This window comes from Heteronotia binoei, chromosome 1 (assembly GCF_032191835.1).
Source record: "Heteronotia binoei isolate CCM8104 ecotype False Entrance Well chromosome 1, APGP_CSIRO_Hbin_v1, whole genome shotgun sequence".
Taxonomy (NCBI): Eukaryota; Metazoa; Chordata; class Lepidosauria; order Squamata; family Gekkonidae; genus Heteronotia; species Heteronotia binoei.
The window spans coordinates 33071052-33093431 of NC_083223.1; the positions used below are offsets into that span (position 1 = coordinate 33071052).

The following is a 22380-nucleotide window of genomic DNA, read 5'->3' on the forward strand; positions in this document are numbered from 1 at the left end:
AGAGAGACCCCCCAGCAGCAACTAATGGGAGGGGGGATACAAAAGCAGAATTTTAATTTTAAAAAATAAAACCACACACACCTCAGCACAGCCAGCCTGCTCCCTCTCCCACAGCCTGCCCTCTCCCAGCACTTGCTCCTGCCCAGCTGCAAAAGGGTGGGCATAATTTTTTTTAACTGGACATCACCACCCCCACATCACAAGTCACTGGCTGAGAGGTGAGATGATCACCATCTTCAAGTACTTGAAGGGCTGTCATAGAGGATGGTGTGGAATTGTTTTCTGTGGCCCCAGAAGGTAGGACCAGAACCAATGGGTTGAATTTAAATCAAAACAGTTTCCTGACCATTAGAGCAGTTCCTCAGTGGAACAGGCTTCCTTGGGAGGTGGTGGGCTCTCCTCTCCTTTTAAACAGAGGCTAGATGGCCATCTGACAGCAAAGAAGATCCTGTGAATTTAGGGGGAAGTATTTGTAAGTTTCGCATTGTGCAGGGGGTTGGACTAGATGACCCTGGATGACCCTTCCAACTCTACGAGTCTATGATTCTATGTTCCAGCCGATTTAGAAAAGAGCATTTTTAAAATTGTAGCTGCAGAATCAATGCACCAGATGGTATAAGACTGGTGTGAGTGGCAGGCACAGAAATCCAAAGTCAATTTTAAAGGCTTAACTGCTGGGATACTCTGCAGTAAGTTGTGAGTGCAGAAAGGGCCATTCTGAATTAACTCTGCCCCTCCCATTTGCTAGCTCATCCTTTAGAACTTTGTCAGAAAAGCTGACTGATACATGGGGAGGGGGGTGTAGAAAAAGCCCAGCAGGAACTAATTTGCATATTGGGTCACACACCCTGACATCACCATTGTTTTGCACAGGGCTTTTTTGTAGAAAAAGCCCAGCAGGAACCCATTTGCATATTAGACCATACCCCCTGCTGCTAAGCCAGCCGGAACTGCGTTCCTGCTAAAAAAAAAAAAAAAAAGGCCCTGCTGATACATGTATTCAAAAGAACTGTAGCCTTACCTTACATGAGTTTTGGGGGTTTGTTGAAGAAGGGACAGGGTGTGGATGTTGTCTGTCACAAGAGGCAGAAGAACCTGCCCACCCTCAAGCCAACCACTACAGCTTCCTCAGCAGCCTTTACCACCCCCATATTGAAAGAGCTCTATAGATAACACCAGGGCTTTGGGGGGGGGGGTAGAAAAAGCCCAGCAGGAACTCATTTGCATATTAGGCCACATCCCCTGACACCACACCTGCTAGAACTGTGTTTATATTCGTTCCTGCTCAAAAAAAGCCCTGAACAAAACCATCTCTTTCATGATGGCCACCATTTGTTGATATATAAATTGTTAACTCTATGAAATGTTTTATGCAGTTCCCCAAACTAAGACTATTTCTGAAGACTGTAACTGTTGTAACAAACAAAAGCGCTATGCAACTGGGTGAGCGGGGGACCAGTTTTTATTTACAGTCTCAGATTACTCACAACTTCCTTTTGATATAAACAACACTTTAAGGTTACATTTTAAATCTTCGCGGTATGCTTTAATCTGAATATGGGTGCGTTCATACACTAAATAATGCGCTTTGCAACTGAATGTTTACTGTGTAAAAATAGCAAAATCCACTTGCAAACAGTTGCCTTGTGAAAGCACCCTATGAGAATGCTGATTGTGGAAGAAAGCGTGGATCTGACAAGCTTATTCTGTGGGATTCATAAGTCTTCCTATGAAGAGAATGGAACCTATAAAGAAAACAGAGTATTAAGTTTGCATTTGTTATGGATATATTCAAACTACCTAGTTAATTCTTATTGTACAGCAGAATAAATATGTCCTGGTGGATCACAGTGCTACAGTAACAGCATGTTTACATTTGGCTATCAGCAACATTTAGAAGTTGGGAACTCATGACTTAATTGCTAGAACGTTGTTATTTATGTATTATGGCTGATAGAAATAAGAGACACTCAAAGTAAGAAAAGAGGTAATTTTAAGGGCTAAACTAGATCCATATGGTGTTGATCAGGAGTGTCAAACGTGCAGCCCGAGGGCCAGATCCCCAAGCAACTCACTGTCATCTGCTGCTTTCTCTCTCTCTTGCTTCCTTCTGCATCACAGCTTGCTTTGCCAGGCTTGCTCAATCACACAGAAGCTACAGAGCAAAGCCTCTATTTTCTTCAGTGGCTGACCAGCACATGAAGCAGCTTACAAAAGCTCACAATGCTCAGCCATTTCATGTTTCCCTCTGGGTTTTAGGCTCAAAGCACTGACCATGAGATTCTATAATGAAAGTCAATAAATCAAAAGTAGGTTGCAACTTACAGACGCATACCTGAACAACACCTGAACAGCATACTCAAGATTGCTACAGCATAGATCTTGTTTCCAGTTTTTGATGCAATAATTTAGTGCAAGGGGTGTCAGTTATCAGAGACTGTTAAATAAACAAAATATTGCAAGAGTGCTAATCTTTTAAGCATGTTTTATTTAAAGTTTTAAAAAAATCTTTAATTGTGTTTATCTGTGTCCTCTATAAAGTTTATATCTCTGCTTCCTGGCATTACATTTTTTGACACACATGGTCCGCCCAACAAGGTGTCATTTATGTTAGATCCGTCCCTTATAACAAATGAGTTTGACACCCCTGGTAGTTTCTCCATTTCCCTGTCATCACCTCCCTGAATACTGTGTCTACACAAGAGTTGTGTGCATATTTTCTTCCATCCACTGCCATTTCCCCTCCATTTTTGCCCTGCATCATCTGAGGGCAGGGATATGTTAGCTGTGAGGGGCTGAAGAAGGAAATGGTGCTGATCTAGGTAAGCCCTTCAAAAACATACACCTTACTTTGAGTGCAATCTTACCCAAAAGATTATATCAAACCTGGATTGGGAAAATTGGAGGAACTCAGACAATGGTTAATTAGGGGACAACAGCATGTGAATGCTTAAAAAAATCTCACTGCAGTTTAGATGCCAGAGCAAATCCTCTGTGTGGAAGCAAACCTAGATGCAATGGGAACAGCCATGTTTATTGCAGGAGCAAGGGGCAGGGAATCTGGGCTGCTCCCATACCAGGGCGATTTTCAATGGTAATCTGGTTGCAGATAAGCAGGGCTTTTTTTGCGCAGGAATGCGCAGGCTTGGTGTCAGGGGGTGTGGCCTAATATGCAAACAAGTTCCTGCTGGACTTTTTCTACAAAAACAGCCCTGCAGATAAGATTCTGCATGAAATCGCCCTTGTCACAGAGATTCCAAATAGCCCAAGGTAATTGGTTTTATCTCCATTTTCGTGGCGGTTTCCCTTTCACACTGGATGTGCTTTGATGTGCACCATGATGTGCACCCTGAGGATTCTTCACCCATCCCATTTCGATTTCTTTTTATTTGAGGAGCATGGGTAATGCAGCACTGCACAGAGAAATAGTGCAAAACCCTTTTTAAAATCCTCTGCATCTTTGCAGACACCTCAGACAATCCTCTCCTCTATCCCTAAAAGGCAGGCAGTCCTGCGGGTGATTCTCTTCAGTTTAAAAAAAATGCTGGTGAGTAACACTGGATATGAATAACACAAAACCTTTATCTGGTGTCTGATGTTGGGAGCTTTGATGCTTGAAAGCACATACCCCAAAAATCTTCTTAGTCTCTAGGTGTTACTGGAATCAAATCTAGCTACCTTTAAAAAGGTAAAGGCAGTCCCCTTTGCAAGCACCAGTCGTTTTGGACTCTGGGGTGATGTTGCTTTCATGTTTTCATGGCAGACTTTCTATGGGGTGGTTTGCCATTGCCTTCCCCAGTCATCTATACTTTCCCCCCAGCAAGCTGGGTACTCATTTTACCAACCTCAGAAGGATGGAAGGCTGAGAACCTTGAGCCGGCTACCTGAACCCAGCTTTCGCTGGGATCGAACTCAGGTCAGCTACCTTTAGCAACTGTTTAAAACTCCTATTTGCAGAGCCTCCAACAATCCCCTCCCCTTTTCCTAAAAGGCAAACAACTCTCTTTTGCTATGCTAACTGTTGCCAAGGCCCAGCCCCTTGTGGTCACCAACCAATTACAAGAGTAACTGATGAGTCTGACTATTTACCAAAGTCCTGCAATTGTACTATTTACCCTTCAGACACAAAACACAACTCGTACAATAGCGTCCTGCACAGGAAATCCCAGGGTTTTTTACAGGTTTAAAATAAAGCAGATTTTATTTGTGGAAAGAATGGACTGTTAATGGACTGTGCACAAATATAGGCTGTCATGTGGAAATATGGAAAAACAATGCACACCAGTCAGGTGTCTGAAATGTGGGAAGCTTCATCAACATCTCTCAAATTAGTCAGATCTCATGATTAAGCCCTCCTCAATACCACCGAGTCAAAAATTACCTACTGCTCGTCTGTGTTCCCCGTGGCGCAGAGTGTGAAAGCTGCAGGACTGCAGTCCTAAGCTCTGCACACGACCTGAGTTCGATCCCGGTAAAAGCTGGGTTTTCAGGTAGCCGGCTCGAGGTTGACTCAGCTTTCCATCCTTCCTAGGTCGGTAAAATGAGTACCCAGCTTGCTGGGGGGAAAGTGTAGATGACTGGGGAAGGCAATGGCAAACCACTCTGTAAAAAGTCTGCCATGAAAACGTTGTGAAAGCAACGTCACCCCAGAGTCAGAAACGACTGGTGCTTGCACAGGGAACCTTTCCTTTCCGTCTGTGTTCTGTTAGTATTTGTGCAAAATTTTGTCCAGTGCTGCTATTATTATTGTTATTAATTTCTTCTATATTGCCCACAGCCAAAGGTCTCTGAGCAGTTTACTAGTTTGAAACAGTAAAGTACAATAAATACAATAAATAGGCATTAAAATTAAAAATGCATATAAGATAACATAAGAATATTAAAACAGTAGAAATAGTAAAGAACAATTGACAGAGGCATCAAGCTAATCATAACAGGCCCCTGAATTACCAAGGAGCTCTTTAAAGAGGGGTGTCTTAATTTGGCACCGAAAAGATGGCGGATTAGGTGTCAGGCAGGCTGTAGCAGGGAGGTTGTTCCAAAGATGAGGAGAAATCACTGAAAAGACCCCCCCTTCCTCTAGTTGCCACCCTCCAAGCCTTTCAAGGAGTTGGCACCCGGAAGAAGGCCCCAGAGGCTGATCACAATGTCTGGATAGCTTGAGAGGCACTCCAAAAGGTACTGTGTACTGTTCCATATAGGACTTTGTAGGTTAAAACCCAAACCTTGAATTCGGACTTGAGACCTATAGGCAGTCAATGCAGGTGGGCCAGAATTGGTCTTATGCATTTAGACTGCATTCTGCAGCAGCTGTAGCATCCAAACTGTCATCAAGGGCAGCCCCACATAAAGTGCATTGCAGAAATCCAATCTGGAGATTACTAGAGTATAAATTATTGAAACCAAGCTATCTGTGTCCTGACAACTGAGCAACCAGCCAAAGCTGAGAGAAAGCACTCTGAGCCACTGATGCCACCTGAGCCTCAAGTGACAGAGTTGGAAGCCCCCTGAACTATGAACCTGCTCCTTCAGGGGGAGTGTGACCCTGTCTAGGATAGGTTTTACACCCCCAATCCAGTCAAAGGAATCACCTACTAACAGCATCTCAGTCTCATCTGGCCTGAGCTTTAGTTTGTTAGCCTTCATCCAGTTTGTTATCATAGGCAGACACCGGTTTAGTACATCCACAGCCTTACTTTCTGATGACAAAAAGGAGAAATATAGCTGTGTGCCATCAGCATACTGAAGGTAACACAGTTCAAAACTCTGGATGACCCCACTCAGCAGTTTCATATAGATGTTAAATAGCATAGGAGACGGAACAAACCTCTGAGGAACACCCTACTGGAGAATCCACAGGGCTGAACAATATTCCCCAAGCACCACCTCCTGGAGATGGTCCTCCAAGTAGGATCAGAATCACTGCAATGCAGTGTGTCCATTCCCCTCTCCACCAGCTGCTCCAGGTCAATGGCACTGAAAGCTTCCAGGAGGGCCAGCAGTATCAACAGGGTTGCATTCCTCCTGTCTCACTCCCAGCATAGGTCAAAATACAGGGCAACCAAGGCTGCTTCTGTGGCAAAGCCAGGCTGAACCCCAATTAAAATGGATCCAGATAATCAGTTTCATCCAAGATTGCCTGGAGTTGGCTGGCAACCATCCTCTCCAGAACCTTGCCCAGGAAGGGAATATTTGCTGCCAGCCTACAGTTATTAAAATCTTCTTGGTCAAGTGAGGATTTCTAAAGAAGTGGTCTCACCACTGCCTATTTAAGGCAGGATGGGGCCACTGTGAGGTCCAGCCAAGTACCGATCAAATGACTCGCTTCTGAAAACATAGAGTTTATTAGAATTGATACAAGAGTTGCATCTGTGGCCTAAGGCCAGTCTTGCCAGGTATGAAATTAATGGCTACAAGCAGTGATAAAATAGTCAAATTGCACAGGCAAATTGTAACTCCTTCCCTGCTCCTATCAGTTTGCTCAGCATGTTGTATATCATCCAGACACAGTATATTCCTTTCCCTTCACACCTTAAAGGATGTGGAGGTGGAGGGGAATCCTTTCCCATGCCCATCTCCTTGACAACCAGATGGTATAGGGTTATAGACAGCACAATTTTAACTACAAAGGGAAAGAGCATCTTCTCCCACCCCCTCTTTTACAACTCCTAGATGTCACTCCACCACAAATGGTTGGAACCTCAGGAAATTAAACCTATAAACCTGTGGCAGCAAAGGAAAATAAAGATGATAGGATCTCATCCTGACAACCACTCCCTCTCACAAAGAGGCATGGATAACCTCTCTGGCCCAGCCAGTTATTTCTCCCTTGCTGGCTTTTAAGAGCCAAGGGGAGCAAGGACCCAGTACTGAGATAGTTGCATGTCCTGACACCTTGTCCACATCCTTGAGCTGTACCAACTGAAACTCATCCAATAAAACTGGAGTAAAGCAAAGTTCTGCGGCAGCTCTTGTGCAACAGATTACGCAAGTGGATGCACATCTTGATGTTTAATTGGATTTTCTCATGCAAGGCATCAAACACCCCTGCCAAGATTAGAAAGGTGAAGAAGAGCACCTTAAGATCCAGTGCATTATATCTTGCTCCATTAAAAAAGTAGAGAGAGGGATGTACCTGTATATATTACAAAAAAAAAAAGAAAACTGGAGCATGAAGGACAAACCACCGTTTTATGGATTTTCAAGCTGTGTTTTAAATAAGTGAATGGTATTTTTTTTTTATCCTGCTCCTATCTTCTATGGGAAAGTGACTGTGCTTACCTGTACTGGCTTGCTTAAGGAGAAAATTAAAAGGTCTGTCAGCTTTGAAGACAGGAGCCCGGGATCGTTTTAGCAACACCATAGCTGTGGTATAAAACATCAGTTCATTATTTCCCTTTGTCCAATTCTAGGAAGTCTTATAAAGAAGTTCCAATCTAGCATCTCAACTAATTTGTGTCCTAATTGCAAGAAGGATATTTTACTGCATAAGAGCATCTCCAGATAAGTTATTTTGCACCTGTTTGATAGGTGTTTTTTTTTTTCATCCATACGTTTATGCTGCTATCCTGCAAATACTTTTCTGGGAGTAAGCCCCCCTGAGTAACCTTGAGTAGGATTCTGAATATTCCTATTGAGGGTTCCACTGTTCCTACACCCTGAAAGCTGCCAGCTATTTGCATCTTGACTAGTGTCTTGATTAGAGGATAAGGTAAATTTGAGTGTTAAAGCCATGCTTTTTGTAGTTGAGATACGATCACATCACACATTGGGTAAGAAGTCTACAAATGGATCCTCTGACATTTTGTTTAATATTAGGAAGCAGCCATGAAGAGGACCTGATGTGGATTGGTGAAGCAATAAGTGGAGGCAGGTTGGCAGTGGTAGCTCTGTTCACAAAAAAGTGTGTGTGTGTGTGTGTGTTCTCTGCTTTAAATCAGAGTGCTCAGTTATCTTCTTAAGACACTTGGTTTCTTTAAAGAGCATCCACACACCAAGACTTTTGTTATCTGGCCATCAGACATAAGATGTAAAGTTCCAGGAAAGAAAATTTCAGATTCAAAAGAATATGTGTGCAGCTCAGAAATGCATTCGTGTTCTGCATTAGTGCTAACCAGTCTGAGAATGTGCTCCCCATCTATGTATACTTCTGAATGTCATGGAATATGACTCCGTTGGCATACACATAAGGAAAATGCACAGATATGCTGCATTGTTTTAATGACTCCATTTTGCTTTCTGAGCTTCCTCAAGGTGCTTTCTGAAGAGGGGGTAGCTACATGTTCTAAAGTAAATTAATAGTTATGTTTGCTACACATGAAAGTTACAATCACATATTATAAATTGGCTTAGCGGAACTTATTTTTATAGGCTCTTCACCACTGAGTTATACTAACACTATCCAGAACTGTGGGAAGATATCCCCCAAAGGAAACAAATATTGTGGAGTATTGTGGATTTGCCCTAAACCAATGTGAACTGCTTGAACTGCTGGCTCAGTTGTGAGCATCTGCCAGATCCCAGTTGAAAAGGCTGGGTAGTAGATGCTGCAGGAGACCTCTCCTTTAAGCCGCTGGAGAGCCACTCACTGCTGGTGGGAGTAGGCAAGACTGACCTTATTAGAAAAATGGCCCACCTCAGTCAAGTAAGGAAGCCTTTTCTGTTTGTAGTAACTGAACTAAGGCTGCAAGTGTATATACTTGAAAGTAACCCACATCAGGTTCAATGGACTTCCTTGGAAGTAAACTGTGCTGTGAGATATATTGAAGTTTGGATTGGTGCAATCCCTCTCTTGGTATTGGGGTACCAAACTCACACTGGGGCAGACAGGTCTCCCAAAATGACAAACAATCACCAGGCAAAAGAGATCAGGTCCCCTGGAGGAAAGGGCACTTCAAAGGCCAGAAAAAGAAGTTGTGAAAAGACACTGAGCTCCCCCATCCCCAGACCCCACTCTCTCCAGGCACTGCCCCTAATTTCCCAAATCAGAATTGGCAACCCTAGCTTTGTGGCTTACAAGTGTTGGATGCTACCCCTAGACCAGGCCTCATTTTGGGCAGGAGCTCACAGGAGCAGAGCTCCAGAACCTCTAAATTTTATTATGCTCTTTCTTTCTTACGCTCCCCCCCCCCACCAAATTCTTGTTTCTAGGCTCCATTGTTCAAACCCCCCGTGAGAATTTTGCTGACTAACTTATTATAACTCAAGAAGCATTTTAAGGCTGATGCTGAGCTGATATAATTTACTACACCATCCGGTGATGTCAGGGGTATGTGGCATAGGCAAATGGGTTGTGCTAATGAACTCCGGCACCTCTTTTTCTATGAAATGATCCCCGCCCTAGACTATCCTGTTGGCAAAAGTGCCTGCCTTGGAGTCAATTTGTCTCAGTCCTTTCAGCTACTGCATCAAAAAAATAAGGAATAAGAGTCTTCTGCTGCTCAGGATTTGTGAGTCAATGAGCTTCTAAGGGGAGAAAGGAAAGCAAAGGAAGAGTTAAGTTTGTGGGACTGAAGAGACTGATTGTTTCATGAATGGAGAATAATTTAAATAAAAAGCTTGTGTGTTTTTAAAAAATCTTTTTTTAACCTGTAGCTCCTGATGCCTTTGTACCATCTTCTGTCACTTCAATCTTTGCTTTGTGGAAGGCTTCTGAGATAAACAGGCTCCCCTGTTCTAGGAAATAAAACTACAAATCACATTTGCCATCAAAAAGGGAAGACAGCTTTGCATATTAAAGAAGAAATATGTCTAGAGAAGTGTGAAGCAGGTCAGATATGCTTTAGACAATGGGTATCACAATGCCTGCTTAAAAATAACCTCATTTTACCTGTGCTATCCTAAACAGAGTTACACACTGTTGACTTCAAATGTAACTCTGCTTAGGACTTCACTGTTAACAGAATGCAGTAGGCCAAGGGTGGCCAATGGTAGCTCTCCAGATGTTTTTGCCTACAACGCCCATCATCCCCAGACATTGGCCATGCTGGCTGGGGCTGATGGGAGTTGTAGGCAAAAAAACATCTGGAGAGCTACCACTGGCCAACCCTGCAGTAGGCATTCGAAGTTGTAAAATTTCCTTCTGGAAGTTTTAGGAGACCAGAGCAGGAATGAGAGACCTGCTATTACTGTGTCCCAACAGAACTGCAAGATTTCCAGAAATTCTGAAGCCATGGGGAGAGAACGGTTTTCATTTTTTTTAATTTTAAAAAATATTTTAGGAAAAACTAAAAACATATTAAATACTTTCTATATCACACCTAGAGTTATTTAGTACTTTAACAACATAAAAATTCATAATTTAAAATGTAGCATACAAAATGGTTTGATTTGACATCTTTATGTATAAAGCATAGATGTCTTAGTTTTCTAGAAACAAAACTGAAAATTTGCCCACTACTGCTGCAACTGCCTGTCCTACCTTAGCACATGTATTCCACTGGTGGTGGAAAGTGCCACCAAATTGCAGCAATCTTATGGCAACCTCATAAGGTTTTCAAGGCAAGAGACAAGCAGAGGTTGTTGCCATTGCCTGCCTCTGCACAGCAACCCTGGACTTCCTTGGTGGTCTTCCAACCCCGCTTAGCTTCTAAGATCTGAAGCCTCACCCATCCAGAGCAGGCTGTATCATTAGAATGTAATGGAAACTAATGTAAAATGAACCGTTGGACTGATAAAGCAGCTTTGACAAAGGATTACGCTTACCTGAAATACCTGTAAAATCTGCCAGAGTTGGATCAAACATATCTGTAATTCCTAATGCAGGCAAAACCATTTTTAGGTCCAAATGGTTTTGAATTCTGAACCTGAAAAGAGGGTTGGTAGAAATGTTACAATACCACTTACAAAGTTCTCCTATTTCAGTTTACTCTTTATTGTTACCCTGCTGCTTGTGCAAATCAAACTGTGATGTTATACGCTTAGAGAAAATCTTCTGTACACTTTGCATTTTGTGTGCATCGTTAACACGAGGTAAGTCAGTTCTGGAGGGCCTCCTTTTTTATTACCAGGGTGCCTGTTATATCCAGATAGTTTAATTTTTTTTTTAAATCTCCAAAACCCATTCTTGCAAACTTGTATTTGTTACAAGACTGGTCATACCAGCTCCTTAAATCCCTGTGCCCCCAGTTATATTTTTATTCCTTCGTATTCTCATGAGTATTATAGCCCAGTCTTCAACAATGAACTTCTAAGCAGAGTCATGGCCATCTAAGACCACTGAAGTTAATAGGCTGAAAAGTGTGTAACTCCGTTTAAGATTGCAGTGCAAATTACCAAGGCACATAGGAGAAGGATTAGGCCAATGGCTCATCCAGTCCAATGCTTTGTGTCACACAGTGGCCCATACCTAGGGTTGCCAAGTCCAATTCAAGAAATATCTGCGGACTTTGGGGGTGGAGCCAGGATACTTTGGGGGTGGAGCCAGAAGCAAGGGTGCGACAAGCATAATTGAACTTCAGGGGAGTTCTGGCCATCACATTTAAAGGGCAGCACACCTTTTTAAATGTCTTCCTTCCACAGGAAATAATGAAGGATAGGGGCACCTACTTTTGGGGCTCATAGAATTGGACCCCCTGGTCCAATCTTTTTGAAACATGGGGGATATTTTGGGGAGAGACACTGGATACTATACTGAAATTTTGGTGTGTCTACCTCAAAAAACAGGCTTGCCCCAGATACCCGCGGATCAATTTTCCATTATTTCCTATGGGAATAATACTCCATACAGAATAATAGAGTTCCCAGCAGACATTTCCCTCCCCTCCCCCAGCTTTCTGATGACCCTGAAGCATGGGGGAGGGCCTCCAAACTGGGGAATCCCCTGCCCCCACCTGGAGATTGGTGCTGCTCTCTCTCACACACACACACACTCATACTCACCCACTTACTTGCTCTAAAACAAAAGCAAAACAAATGGATGGGCTGTGCTCTGAAGAGCTTTTGCTACTGACCCTTCCCCATGAAGTACTTCCTGCTTCCTACTTCCTGCTAACTTTAAAGGCACATACACACACAGACATTTTGAAATGGGACCTGTTTGCAGGTTTCTAAACCTGCCTGAGATCTAGAGGTACACGGTGACTGTGGGGGTGGGGCTTCCCCCTGCTGGCCAGCTGACTGGGGGCAGGGAGAAGCCTGTAAAACCAGGGGGATCCCCCACTGGGACCTGGGGATTGGGAAGCTTACCCAAACCCAGGCACCATCAGAAGGTCCACCAATGGGGCCAGAACTTCAGAAGCCTTCCCAGTGTTGCCCCCCAAGCACCAAGAATACAAAGCATCACTGCCCCTGACATAACGTTCCATCTATACATTGTAGCTATAGCCACTGATGGACCTCTGCTCCATATGTTTATCCGATCCCCTCTTGAAGCTGTAGTCGCCACCACTTCCCACACTAGTTACTCTTTTGGGTGAATAAATACTCCCTTCTATCCATTCTAAGTCTACTGCTAATTGATTTAATCAAATGCCCACAAGTTCTTGTATTGTGAAAGAAGGAGAAAAGTACTTCTTTCTCTACCTTCTCTATCCCATGAATAATCTTGTAAACCTCTTATCATGTCACCCCTCAATCGTCCTTTCTCCAAGCCAAACAGCCCTAACCTCTTTAACCTTTCTTCATAAGGAAGGTGTTCCAACCTCTTAATCATTTTAGTTAAATCATAGGGGAGGGATGGTGGCTCAGTGGTAGAGCATCTGCTTGGTAAGCAGAAGGCCCCAGGTTCAATCCTGGGCATCTCCAATAAAAAAGGGCCCAGGCAAATAGGTATGAAAAACCTCAGCTTGAGACCCTGGAGAGCCGCTGCCAGTCTGATGGATCGAGGGTCTGATTCAGTATAAGGCAGCTTCACATGTTCATATAGTTTCCTTTTTTTGCACCTTTTCCAATGCTTTAATATCTTTTTTGAGGTTTGGTAACCAGAACATACAAAGTATTCCAAATGAGGCCATGCCACAGATTTATACAGGGGCATTATGATGCAGAATGATTTGTTTAATTCCCCTTTCAAATAATCCCCAGCACGGCATTTGTCTTTTTTATTGCAATCACACACTGAGATAACATCTTCAGTGAGTTATCTACCACAACTCCAAGGTCTTTCTCCTGGTCAGTTACTGCCAGTTCAGATCCCATCAACATGTATTTACAGTAAGGAATTTTTTTCCTCCCATTTGCATTACTTTGCACTTGCCTATGTTGCCATTCTGATAAAGAGATCCTCTACTGGGATGACATTTCCATACCAAACTTTTCTCTAGGGAAAAATTGCCCCATTTGATGGGACCTAATATGTCTTCTCTCTAATCATGGCTCTGTTGCTCTGTTCTCCTGCTGGAGGAATCCAGGAGGCCTGCTGGATTCTCATTTCCGAAAGGCCCCACTCAAGGCTTTAGAATGGATCTTTGCAACTTTTCTGCCTCCTTTTATAACTTAAAATGGAGAAGAGGAACTAACTCACTAATATAGAATTAAAGTAACTAATTGTTTTGTACAGTATGTCCTTTTTAAAAGATTGCATCTACTTCTCTCTCTCTTTAAAAGAAACATCCTTTTTGTTGAACAAATCTTGACTTTGAATATTGAGGAGACGTTGTTCTTCTTCCAGCAGAGACCTCATGGCACAGTTTACAAGGACCTTGATGCTCAGGCTCAGCTAAACCTAGGCTCCTGGCCCCACAGATTCTTCCCACAATTTCTTCAAATGGTGACTGCATCTTTTTAATCTAGGTTAACAAATGTCGACAAAGCCCTGCTTTAGATTGTGTGTGCTTAATTCTAGCAGATTTTTCATATATTTTAAAAGGCTTTTTGTCACAGCTGTCAACTTGGAAACACCTGCATTACTGTACCCATCTCAACATTTAACACATAATGATAGCAAACTGTGGCAATCTGCTACCCTGTATGAACTAATGAAATATTATCCAGCATGGCCTACTAGAACACCTGTAACACCATATACATATGCAGTAGAACAGGCAAACAATCTCTCACAAAACTAGTCACACAGCATGGAGTATTTGAACCATGAGTTTCCATAAGGCACTAAGCCTACTCTCATTACTGTTAAGGTGAGACTTGTATGCCATGTGACTTTGATACCAGTTTGTCTATTGCTGTCTATGCCTCACCTAGCCAGTCGGGGATCTCTGCATATTTTTGTTGCTGTTCTCAGAATCTGCTAACATTTCCACTCTAACATTTATAGACCTTTTCCTAACCCATAGTCTTGCATGTCTGTTGAAATGGCCTTGAAGGCTTAGACAGGTTAAAGGCTGTGTTCTTTTCCATCCTAACTCCAAGAAAAACCACTTTTCCTTTATCCTTTTTCTTCTGCTCTCTAGCAGTCCAGCCATGACTCAAACATTCAGTATTTGGCATGCAACCTCTCATTCCTCCATCCAAAACAATTGTTAAGTCAGAAGAGGCCATGCAAATCTAGGTACAGTTATCTTTTACCTTGGGAGAAATATATCCATCCTTGTTCTCCTCAGGCTGCTGGACCACACTGAGAAGATTTTGGCTGTGAGGTGCCTCTCAGTCTGGGCTAGTGATGCTCTCTTGTCAGATGGTAGCATCACAAACATGCTGACATCCTCCCCCAAATAGGGCAATTCCACCACACTGATCCATTCCAGATGGTCTGTCAGGAACTCCCCTGGCATTCAGAAAACAAACTGAGCATTCAGTAGTCTTCAAGCAAGGGAGCAGCTATGTTGAAATGGCTAGTACATTTTGTAGTTATTAAAGGAGGCAGGGCTTTTTTGTAGCAGGAACTCCTTTGCATATTAAGCCACACACCCCTGATGTAGCCAGTCTTCCTGGAGCTTACAGTAGGCTCTGTACTAAGAGCCCTGTAAGCTCATGGAGGATTGGCTACATCAGGGGGTGTGGCCTAATATGCAAAGGAGTTCCTGCTACAAAAAAAGCCCTGGAAAGAGGTACAGAATGTCAAGAGTGCCTCTTGCCATGATTTCAGTCACAGCATTGTAAATGACTCCATGTAACCTCTCAAAAGAATAGATGCTTTCAAATTGTGGTGCTGGAGAAGACTCTTGAGAGTCCCTTGGACTGCAAGAAGATCAAATCAGTCAGTCCTAAGGGAAATCAACCCTGACAGTTCCCTGGAAGCTGAAGCTCAAATACTTTGGCCACCAAATGAGAAGGGAGCACTCACTGGGGAAGACCCTGATGCTGGGAAAGACAGAAGGCAAAAGAAGAAGGGGATGGCAAAAGATGAGATGGCTGGACAGCGTTATTGATATAACCAACATAAATTTGAGTGGACTTCAGAGGATGGTGGAAGACAGGGGGGCCTAGCGGGATCTGGTTCATGAGGTCACAAAGAGTCAGACCCGACTGTGCAACTGAACAACAACAAACCTCTCAGGGTCTTTGCTTCTTACCAGCCTGCTCTGCCTGTTATGTCTGTACCATACTAAGTGACCATTGGGAAAGGGAACGAAATGGCACCAAGGCCAACTCATGTTATCTGACTGCCAGAGAATGTATACTTTTGTTTCTTTCATACTGAGGGGCTTGGAATGCTAGTGAGGGATGGAGGGGAATATAATTTTGGCACTTTGCATTTGAATGTATGACGAATGGACCCAAACCTATACATGCAGGGGGGGGGGGCCCTATCCCTTTACTACCCAACATGCCTGGCGGAACTCATCGTGTCACATGGATGGTATTCTTCAGATGGAGTGATTGCATCCAACTTGATGTAAGTACAATTAGTAATTACCATAATTCACTTCAGCTCTGAGATACATAGTTGGCACTTTCAGGGTGAAACCCTCTGTGATGGTAAAAGTCAAAGGCTGAGTATCTGTAAAGGTGAACTTCCTTTGCCAAGTGCTTTTGAAGTACATGGTGCTCACCAAAGCTATCTGGTTAAGAGGGGAATCAATAGTTTCCAAGGACAGGGAGTTTGTGTCTCCATCTACAAAGGAAAACGAGTACAATAATTAAGTATTGCCAAAGCAAAACTGGATGCAACCCATTCATCTAGGGTTGCCAACTCTGGGTTGGGAAATTCCTGGAGCCTTGGGAGAGTGTGGTTTGCAGAGGGGAGTAACCCCAACAGGGTCCAATGCCACAGAGTCCACCTTCCAAAGCAGCCATTTTCTCCAGGGAAACTGATCTTTGTAATCTGGAGTAGGGAGGGAGAGATGAAAAAGGTAAAAAGCAGGAGAAAGGAAGGTAAAGCTGGAGGGTAGAGGAGCAAAAAAAAGAGAAAGGGAATGCTGAGAAGGGGTGGAAAAGGTAGGTAGGTAGGTAATTTTATTTATATCCCGCCCTCCCCGCCGGAGCAGGCTCAGGGCGGCTAACAACATCATTCAGTTATACAAAAAACAAAGTTACATTTAACATTAAAATTCTGATAAATTTAAATTTAATTAATTAATTAATAATAAAAGTGCTAGTGCTGCTTGTTCTTTTTTATGATGGCGGTAATCATTAGCAACTACTTTCTTCGTCAGCGAAAGCCAGTCGAAAGAGGAAAGTTTTGCAGGCCCTGCGGAATTGATCAAGGTCCCGCAGGGCCCGCAGGAAAGGAGGGAGGGGCCAGAGCCTTCCAGGGGAAGAAACAGAGAAGACTAGGTAACTGAGTAGAAGAAAAGGAAAGTGGAGAGGCTGCACAACTGTCAAGGGGAGGCAAGGAGGATCAGCAAGAGAGAATATGGAAAAGACATTCCCCCTCCCATGAGTCACACACTCAACCATCAAGGTTGTCGCAAAGATAAAAATAAGGAGTGGAGGAATAATTTGTGCAAAACGAATAAGACAGACAGACAGGCAAATATACAGGTGACGGGGAATACTCTCTTATTTCCTAGGCTTTGTCCTTTACCTGTTCACTTCAACAAGCTCCAACGCAAAAGTCAGTGGAAGTAGTGATGAGGGTTGCAGAGGCAGACTGAGAAGTTTTAATGGTCCAGGAACAAGACCAGCTGAGTGGCCCCTGAGGTGCTGCAAACCAGCGTTACAAGGGCCCCTCAGTTCAGACCCTTCCAGCAGTGCCTTGCGATGGTCTTTAGCTTGCTTAGGGTTTCCTGCAGGTAGCACAGGAGGAGGCAACCAGTGATTGACATTGGTAACTTTTGCCACTGAAAGGTCTGGACCCAGCATCTCTTGCAGTGGAGGTGGAGTTGCTGGGGCTTGGGTCTACTTGTTCCTGCCTGCCAACAGCCCTTCAAGACAATGGCCCACAAGAAACTATCCCAATAAATTAAATGACCAATCCGCCCCTAGAGGGTGTGACCCTCTTCTACAATGGCTCCCGGTGCTGTTTTGTTTCGCTATGAATACCAGTAAAAGCCAAGACATGCTACGTAATAACCATCAACAAAAATTAATAACTTTAGACTATATTGCAACATTATGTTAGTCAATAAAGTTGGTGGTAAACAACCCAGAGACAATAGTCAACAGCGACCAATTTTCCCATAGAGGATACCTCAAAAGGATAGTGGATAAGGCTCAGAAGAGGGCAGAATGTGTAAATAGACAACAACTTTTGCAATATAGAAATAGGGAAGATAAAAATAGAATGATATGTGCATTTCAGCATTCTGATTTATCTAATCAAATTAAACATTATCCATAGAAATTGGGACATAGTATCCCACTCCCCTGACTGCAAAATTCCACCAGACATTAGCTTCAGAAGGGAGCCCAATTTTAAAAACTTTTTGGTTCAAGCTGAATTTTCAGAAAGTGGTAATGAGGATAGGATAGACAAGCCATGAGGATTTTTTCAGTGTAAAAGGTGTTCAGCTTGCAAATATACATTGGAGGGGTATCATTTCAAAAACACAAATGGAAGAATTAGGTCTCAAATGTTCAATGAAAAATATCATTTATCTTTCTGTGCTTGTGGCTTTTGTTATATTGGCACATCCATATGTTTAATTCATACACATGTGTTAGAGCACCACTCCCAAATTTCTTAATCTCATAGCTAATGCCCTGATGATGGAACACTATTCAAGTGCAGGCCATAATATTGAGGAGATTAAATTTTGTATAATTTTTGTAACATCAAACAAGACAAATCAGTGTTTTCTTTTATACAAGAAAGCAAGAGTTATCTATGATTTTAAGACCTATGAACCTTATGGAACCTCTGAGGAAGACCAATCTAGGTCGAAACGCGTCAGGTCAAGTTGAGTGGGTTCCCATTGAGGCTTTATGATTTTACATGGGATAGAGGCTTATGATGGGCCCTTAAATGGTTTTAGGTTTTTACAATAAATACATGTATGTTGATTTATGATTTTTTTACACTTTGTTTTTAATGTTCAGCCCTTTACTTGCATATTAACCTTTTTAGGTTTCTTGCTTTAAGAGTTTAACATAACACCTGTGCATGATTTGTTACTGAGACCTTATCATATGGTTTAACTGGGGATGCATTTACAAGAGAACCTGGGGATTCTATACTTATGCTATGAACTCTATGTAGGGCATTAATATTGAAATTGGGGTGAGTGTTTTATATTGGAGTTTCTGTAACTATTTCGTAATTATTTTGTAAGCATATACTTGATTCTTCACTATCCTTGTAAACTTTATGTATTTATATTCTGATATAGGAGTACTGATTTTATATTACAGTTCCAAAGAAGCAGCTGGTTAAACTGAAACAGATGAAGAATGTCTGGAATTGGTGTTTTGCCTATTGCTGCTATTGTTGAAGTCTTTCACTGTATTCTCTTTGGAAATACTTAGAGACCATCAGATTTTTTTTCATTTGCAATTATTAAGGATTACACTATATTTCTGCTAGCACCCATGTGAAGTTGTCTGCAACTGAATTTGTTGAAATCTTGCTGCCTGTGAGCACACGCTACATATTACTGTTGACTAGTGTCTCTGGGTTGTTTACCACCAACTTTACTGACTAATATAATACTGCAATATAGTTAGTCTAAAGATATTAATGTTTGTTGATGGTTATTACTTGGTGTGCCTTTGGCTTTTACTTGTTGAGACTTCTTACACTAAGACCCCTTTCAAATACATTGCACATCAGAAGAGGGCAAGGTGGGTTCTAGATACGTTACCTCTGGTGTTTGCGGCAATCCATTCATTTATCTGAGCTGCAGTTCTGTTAGGCTCACTGAAGTTAGCATGTCGCAATGTGTCATTTGCCCAAAGTGCAGCATATCGAACAAACTGAGGTGAAAGACATGTTCCCGTATGAATAAAGAGGGCACAGGCCAGCTGGGCTACAGTCTCTCGGCTTGAGTTGGTCCCATCTTTATATAGCGTGGGCACACGTTGATCTGCTGTGAGCAAAAAACACCTCTGGGGCAATTGCTCTCTTCCAGAAGAGAGAAAATACAATACTACATGCAAGGCCAACATTCAGTTTTCATGCCAGCCTTATGATCATCCAAAGGCCATTGCAAAGGATAAAAAAGGGAGAATTATATTTCCCCCATCACTTACCTGCTATGACTTTCCCCCCAACTCGTTGAGTTTCTCATCCTTAATCTAATGTCTATGTGTCTAAAACCAAAAGCTGATTGCTTATATTTAAAAAGTGTTTGGAAGAAACTCTTTTAAAATGTTGATTCCAGAATGAAGCTTTCTAAGAACCAACACAATTTTTGACATGAGTTGGCCACAGAGACTTGCACCCATTCTGCAGCTGCTTACCTCACTGGCAACTCCTCTGTCAAAAGTGTAGTCAGGCCCAATTCCGATTGGAATACGGTGCAGTATGAAGGGAGGGGCTCTTGCCTTTCCCCTGGGCTGTTTTCAGTAGCTGAAACAACCCAAGGGGAGTGTTATATCTGGAGGCTGCCTGTGTTCTGAGCTCTTGCACTTGCAGCCTCTTGATGGGGCAAAAAATGACATGGATCTCCCAGGTCGAGTCTGCTGTGAAAAACAGCACGGGGGTGGAATGGGAGGGGGTGGAGGCAGGAACCCCTCCCCACACTGCAGTCCCAATCAGAATTGGACCTGTCTACACTTTTTACAAAAGTGCCACTGAGGTAAGCAGCTGCAGTGTGGTTGCAAGTCCCCGTGGCTAAATCATGTCAAAAGTGGTTTGTGTGGTAATTAGAGACATGGAGAGGAATAGTTACCACACCTATCAAGGTCTCACTTTTAGGACTAAAAATACCATCTTCCACACAAAGAACAATACCTCAAAAATTTTAAAATATCTATATGTGATTTCTGTTTATCTCCCTATGTCTACATTTGATGCTAAAAACATAGAACTAAAGCAATAGTCTTTTGATGTTATGCCCTTGATGAAACTTGAATTGGGTCCCCATTCCCAGTTCCCAAGCCTTTCTCAGTCTCCTTCGCTGTTGCAACCAACTTCCACCTGCCAGCATGTTGCCAGTCTTTGAGTCCCCCACCTGTCAGGCCAAGCACTGCCCCCCTGGTGGTGCACCACTTCCAGTGTGGCCATGTTTCTTTCCTACTGGACCATCAGAAGTACCCTGTTGCCATCCTGACTCTGTAGAGCAGGCTACAGATGTATTTCTGTTCTGGCTCCAGTTTCCCAAGCAACTTCCTTATTAGTTGGAGCAAACAATAGGGTGTATAGCCTCCCTACTCTTGTCAGCCTCTTTATGGTAGGATAATGTGACTCCTCTGTTCTATCAACTTATCTTACAGGCAGCGGCGTCACTAGGGCGGGGCCAAGGGGGCCATCGGCCCTCCCCCAGAGCGTTCTCATTGGCCCCAGTTTGCAGAAGGCCGGGCCGAGGAGCGAATGTCAAAGGTGCAAACGTAAAGCGTGCTCTTGTCTCTTAACAAACATCGTACCCCTATTTAGGATTTAAGTAGCGTTATGCATTTGCATTCTTTTTTTTTTAGAACAGTTTTCAATAAATATCGTAACCCACCCGCAGTCTTCTGGATACGCTAGGGGGGGATTATTGAATCTAAATGCAATATCATATTTTCAGGGGGGGAAACCCTCCAGAGACGCCGCTAACAACTTTGCATGCTGCTTTCTCTTCCCCCCCACTCCCTCCTTGCTCCCGCTCCCTGCGAGGACTTGCACAGGCTCTGTGTTGGGGAGCACCAGCTCCCGCAGGCTGCTGCTGCTGCACGAACAGTGCATGGAGAGAAAGGAAGCGGATCAGCTCCACACCAGTCCCAAAGGCGAAAAGGAAACTGAGGAGGGCCGGAACCAGCAACAAGAAGGGCAGAGGGGGTGACACAGCCCTCCAAAAGGGGTGATGCCCAATGGGGGGGGGGTGACTTGAATCAGTTACACCCCAGGGTGAAACCCACCCTAGTGACGCCTCTGCTTACAGGACCAGAAAATAAAAATGAGTTGACAGGGGAACCACATGAAATATGTAATCAGACCCTTGGGTTCAAATCCCCACTCAGCCATGTAAGACTGCTGAGTAATCCTGGGCCAGTCACTCTCTCAGCCTAAATTACCTCACACTGGTGTCAGTGTGAGGATAAAATTGGAGAGGGAGGAGGAGGAATAAAGCTGTAAGCTGCTTTGGGTCCCTGCTAGAGATAAAAGTGGGGTAAATATCTAAATAAATAAGCATCCAGTCTGCTGAAATGTTCTGGAGAACCTGGAAACTTGAAGGTCATTTGGGGGTGTTTTCGTTGATCCTAGTAAGAATCATTGCATGACATTTGTTTTCAGCTGGTACATTACCACGAGGGTTGTTGTATCCCAGAGCATGCTCCAGTTGTGCAGAAGTGTTCCCTCTGGCTCCAAGCTGAAGAAGTCCCAGGGCAAGTGAGATGCTTGCTGGGGAAATGAGAAGGTCAGTTCTATTCTCCAGCTCTGCTAAGTGCTGGTACAGAGTGAAGGAAAACTCCGCTTTCATGTGCTTTGGGTGCTCATTGTGCTCATAGCTTCCAGCATTTAAGGAACAAAACACCAAGAGGAAAGTAGTGATGAAAATGGACTGCATGAAGGCTGAGTGCTGGTTTGCCAAAGGGTGTCACACCTGGCAATGGGGAAACTCAAGTTACTAACAAAATGGAGAATGCGCAGTAGCAAAAAATCTCCCACATCCAATTTATGTGTCAGACATAAGAAAAGCCTTTTAGTCTGTTCAGGTGGTCAGGTAATATTTTATTATTTACTTCTTTTATAGCCCACTTTCTCACAGAGGTTCAAGGTACATTACAAATTAAAAACAAATACATACCGTAAACAATGCAATTAAATCTCTTTGATAAAGACTGCTAACTGTCAGCAGTGTGTTATAGTTGTTAGAATGTTAGCTTGGGATTGGGAGACCCAGGTTCAAATCCCACTCTGCCAAATCCCCACTTAGTGACACTTGACTAATCACTCTCACAGCGTAACCTATTTTGCAGGATTGTTACAAAGATAAAATGAGGGGGGGGGGGGGGGAATCA

General features: G+C 43.2%; 1 protein-coding gene across 2 annotated transcripts; it reads right to left on the reverse strand.

The window, feature by feature from the left end:
• Positions 1-1656: 1656 nt before the first annotated feature.
• Positions 1657-21954, reverse strand: SERPINE3 (serpin family E member 3). Of its 2 annotated transcripts, XM_060258039.1 has the most exons (8): positions 21665-21954; positions 19080-19301; positions 15755-15952; positions 14464-14662; positions 10705-10805; positions 9589-9675; positions 7282-7365; positions 1657-1745 (listed from the first exon to the last, which is right to left on the reverse strand). In XM_060258039.1, exons 1-8 carry the CDS (start codon positions 21924-21926, stop codon positions 1702-1704), a joined length of 1197 nt encoding a protein of 398 aa, XP_060114022.1. In that variant the 5' UTR covers positions 21927-21954; the 3' UTR covers positions 1657-1701. The 2 variants fall into 2 exon arrangements, with proteins under 2 accessions (XP_060114022.1, XP_060114030.1); XM_060258047.1 differs by lacking the exons at positions 1657-1745; positions 7282-7365 and having other exon boundaries at positions 9589-9670.
• Positions 21955-22380: the final 426 nt, after the last annotated feature.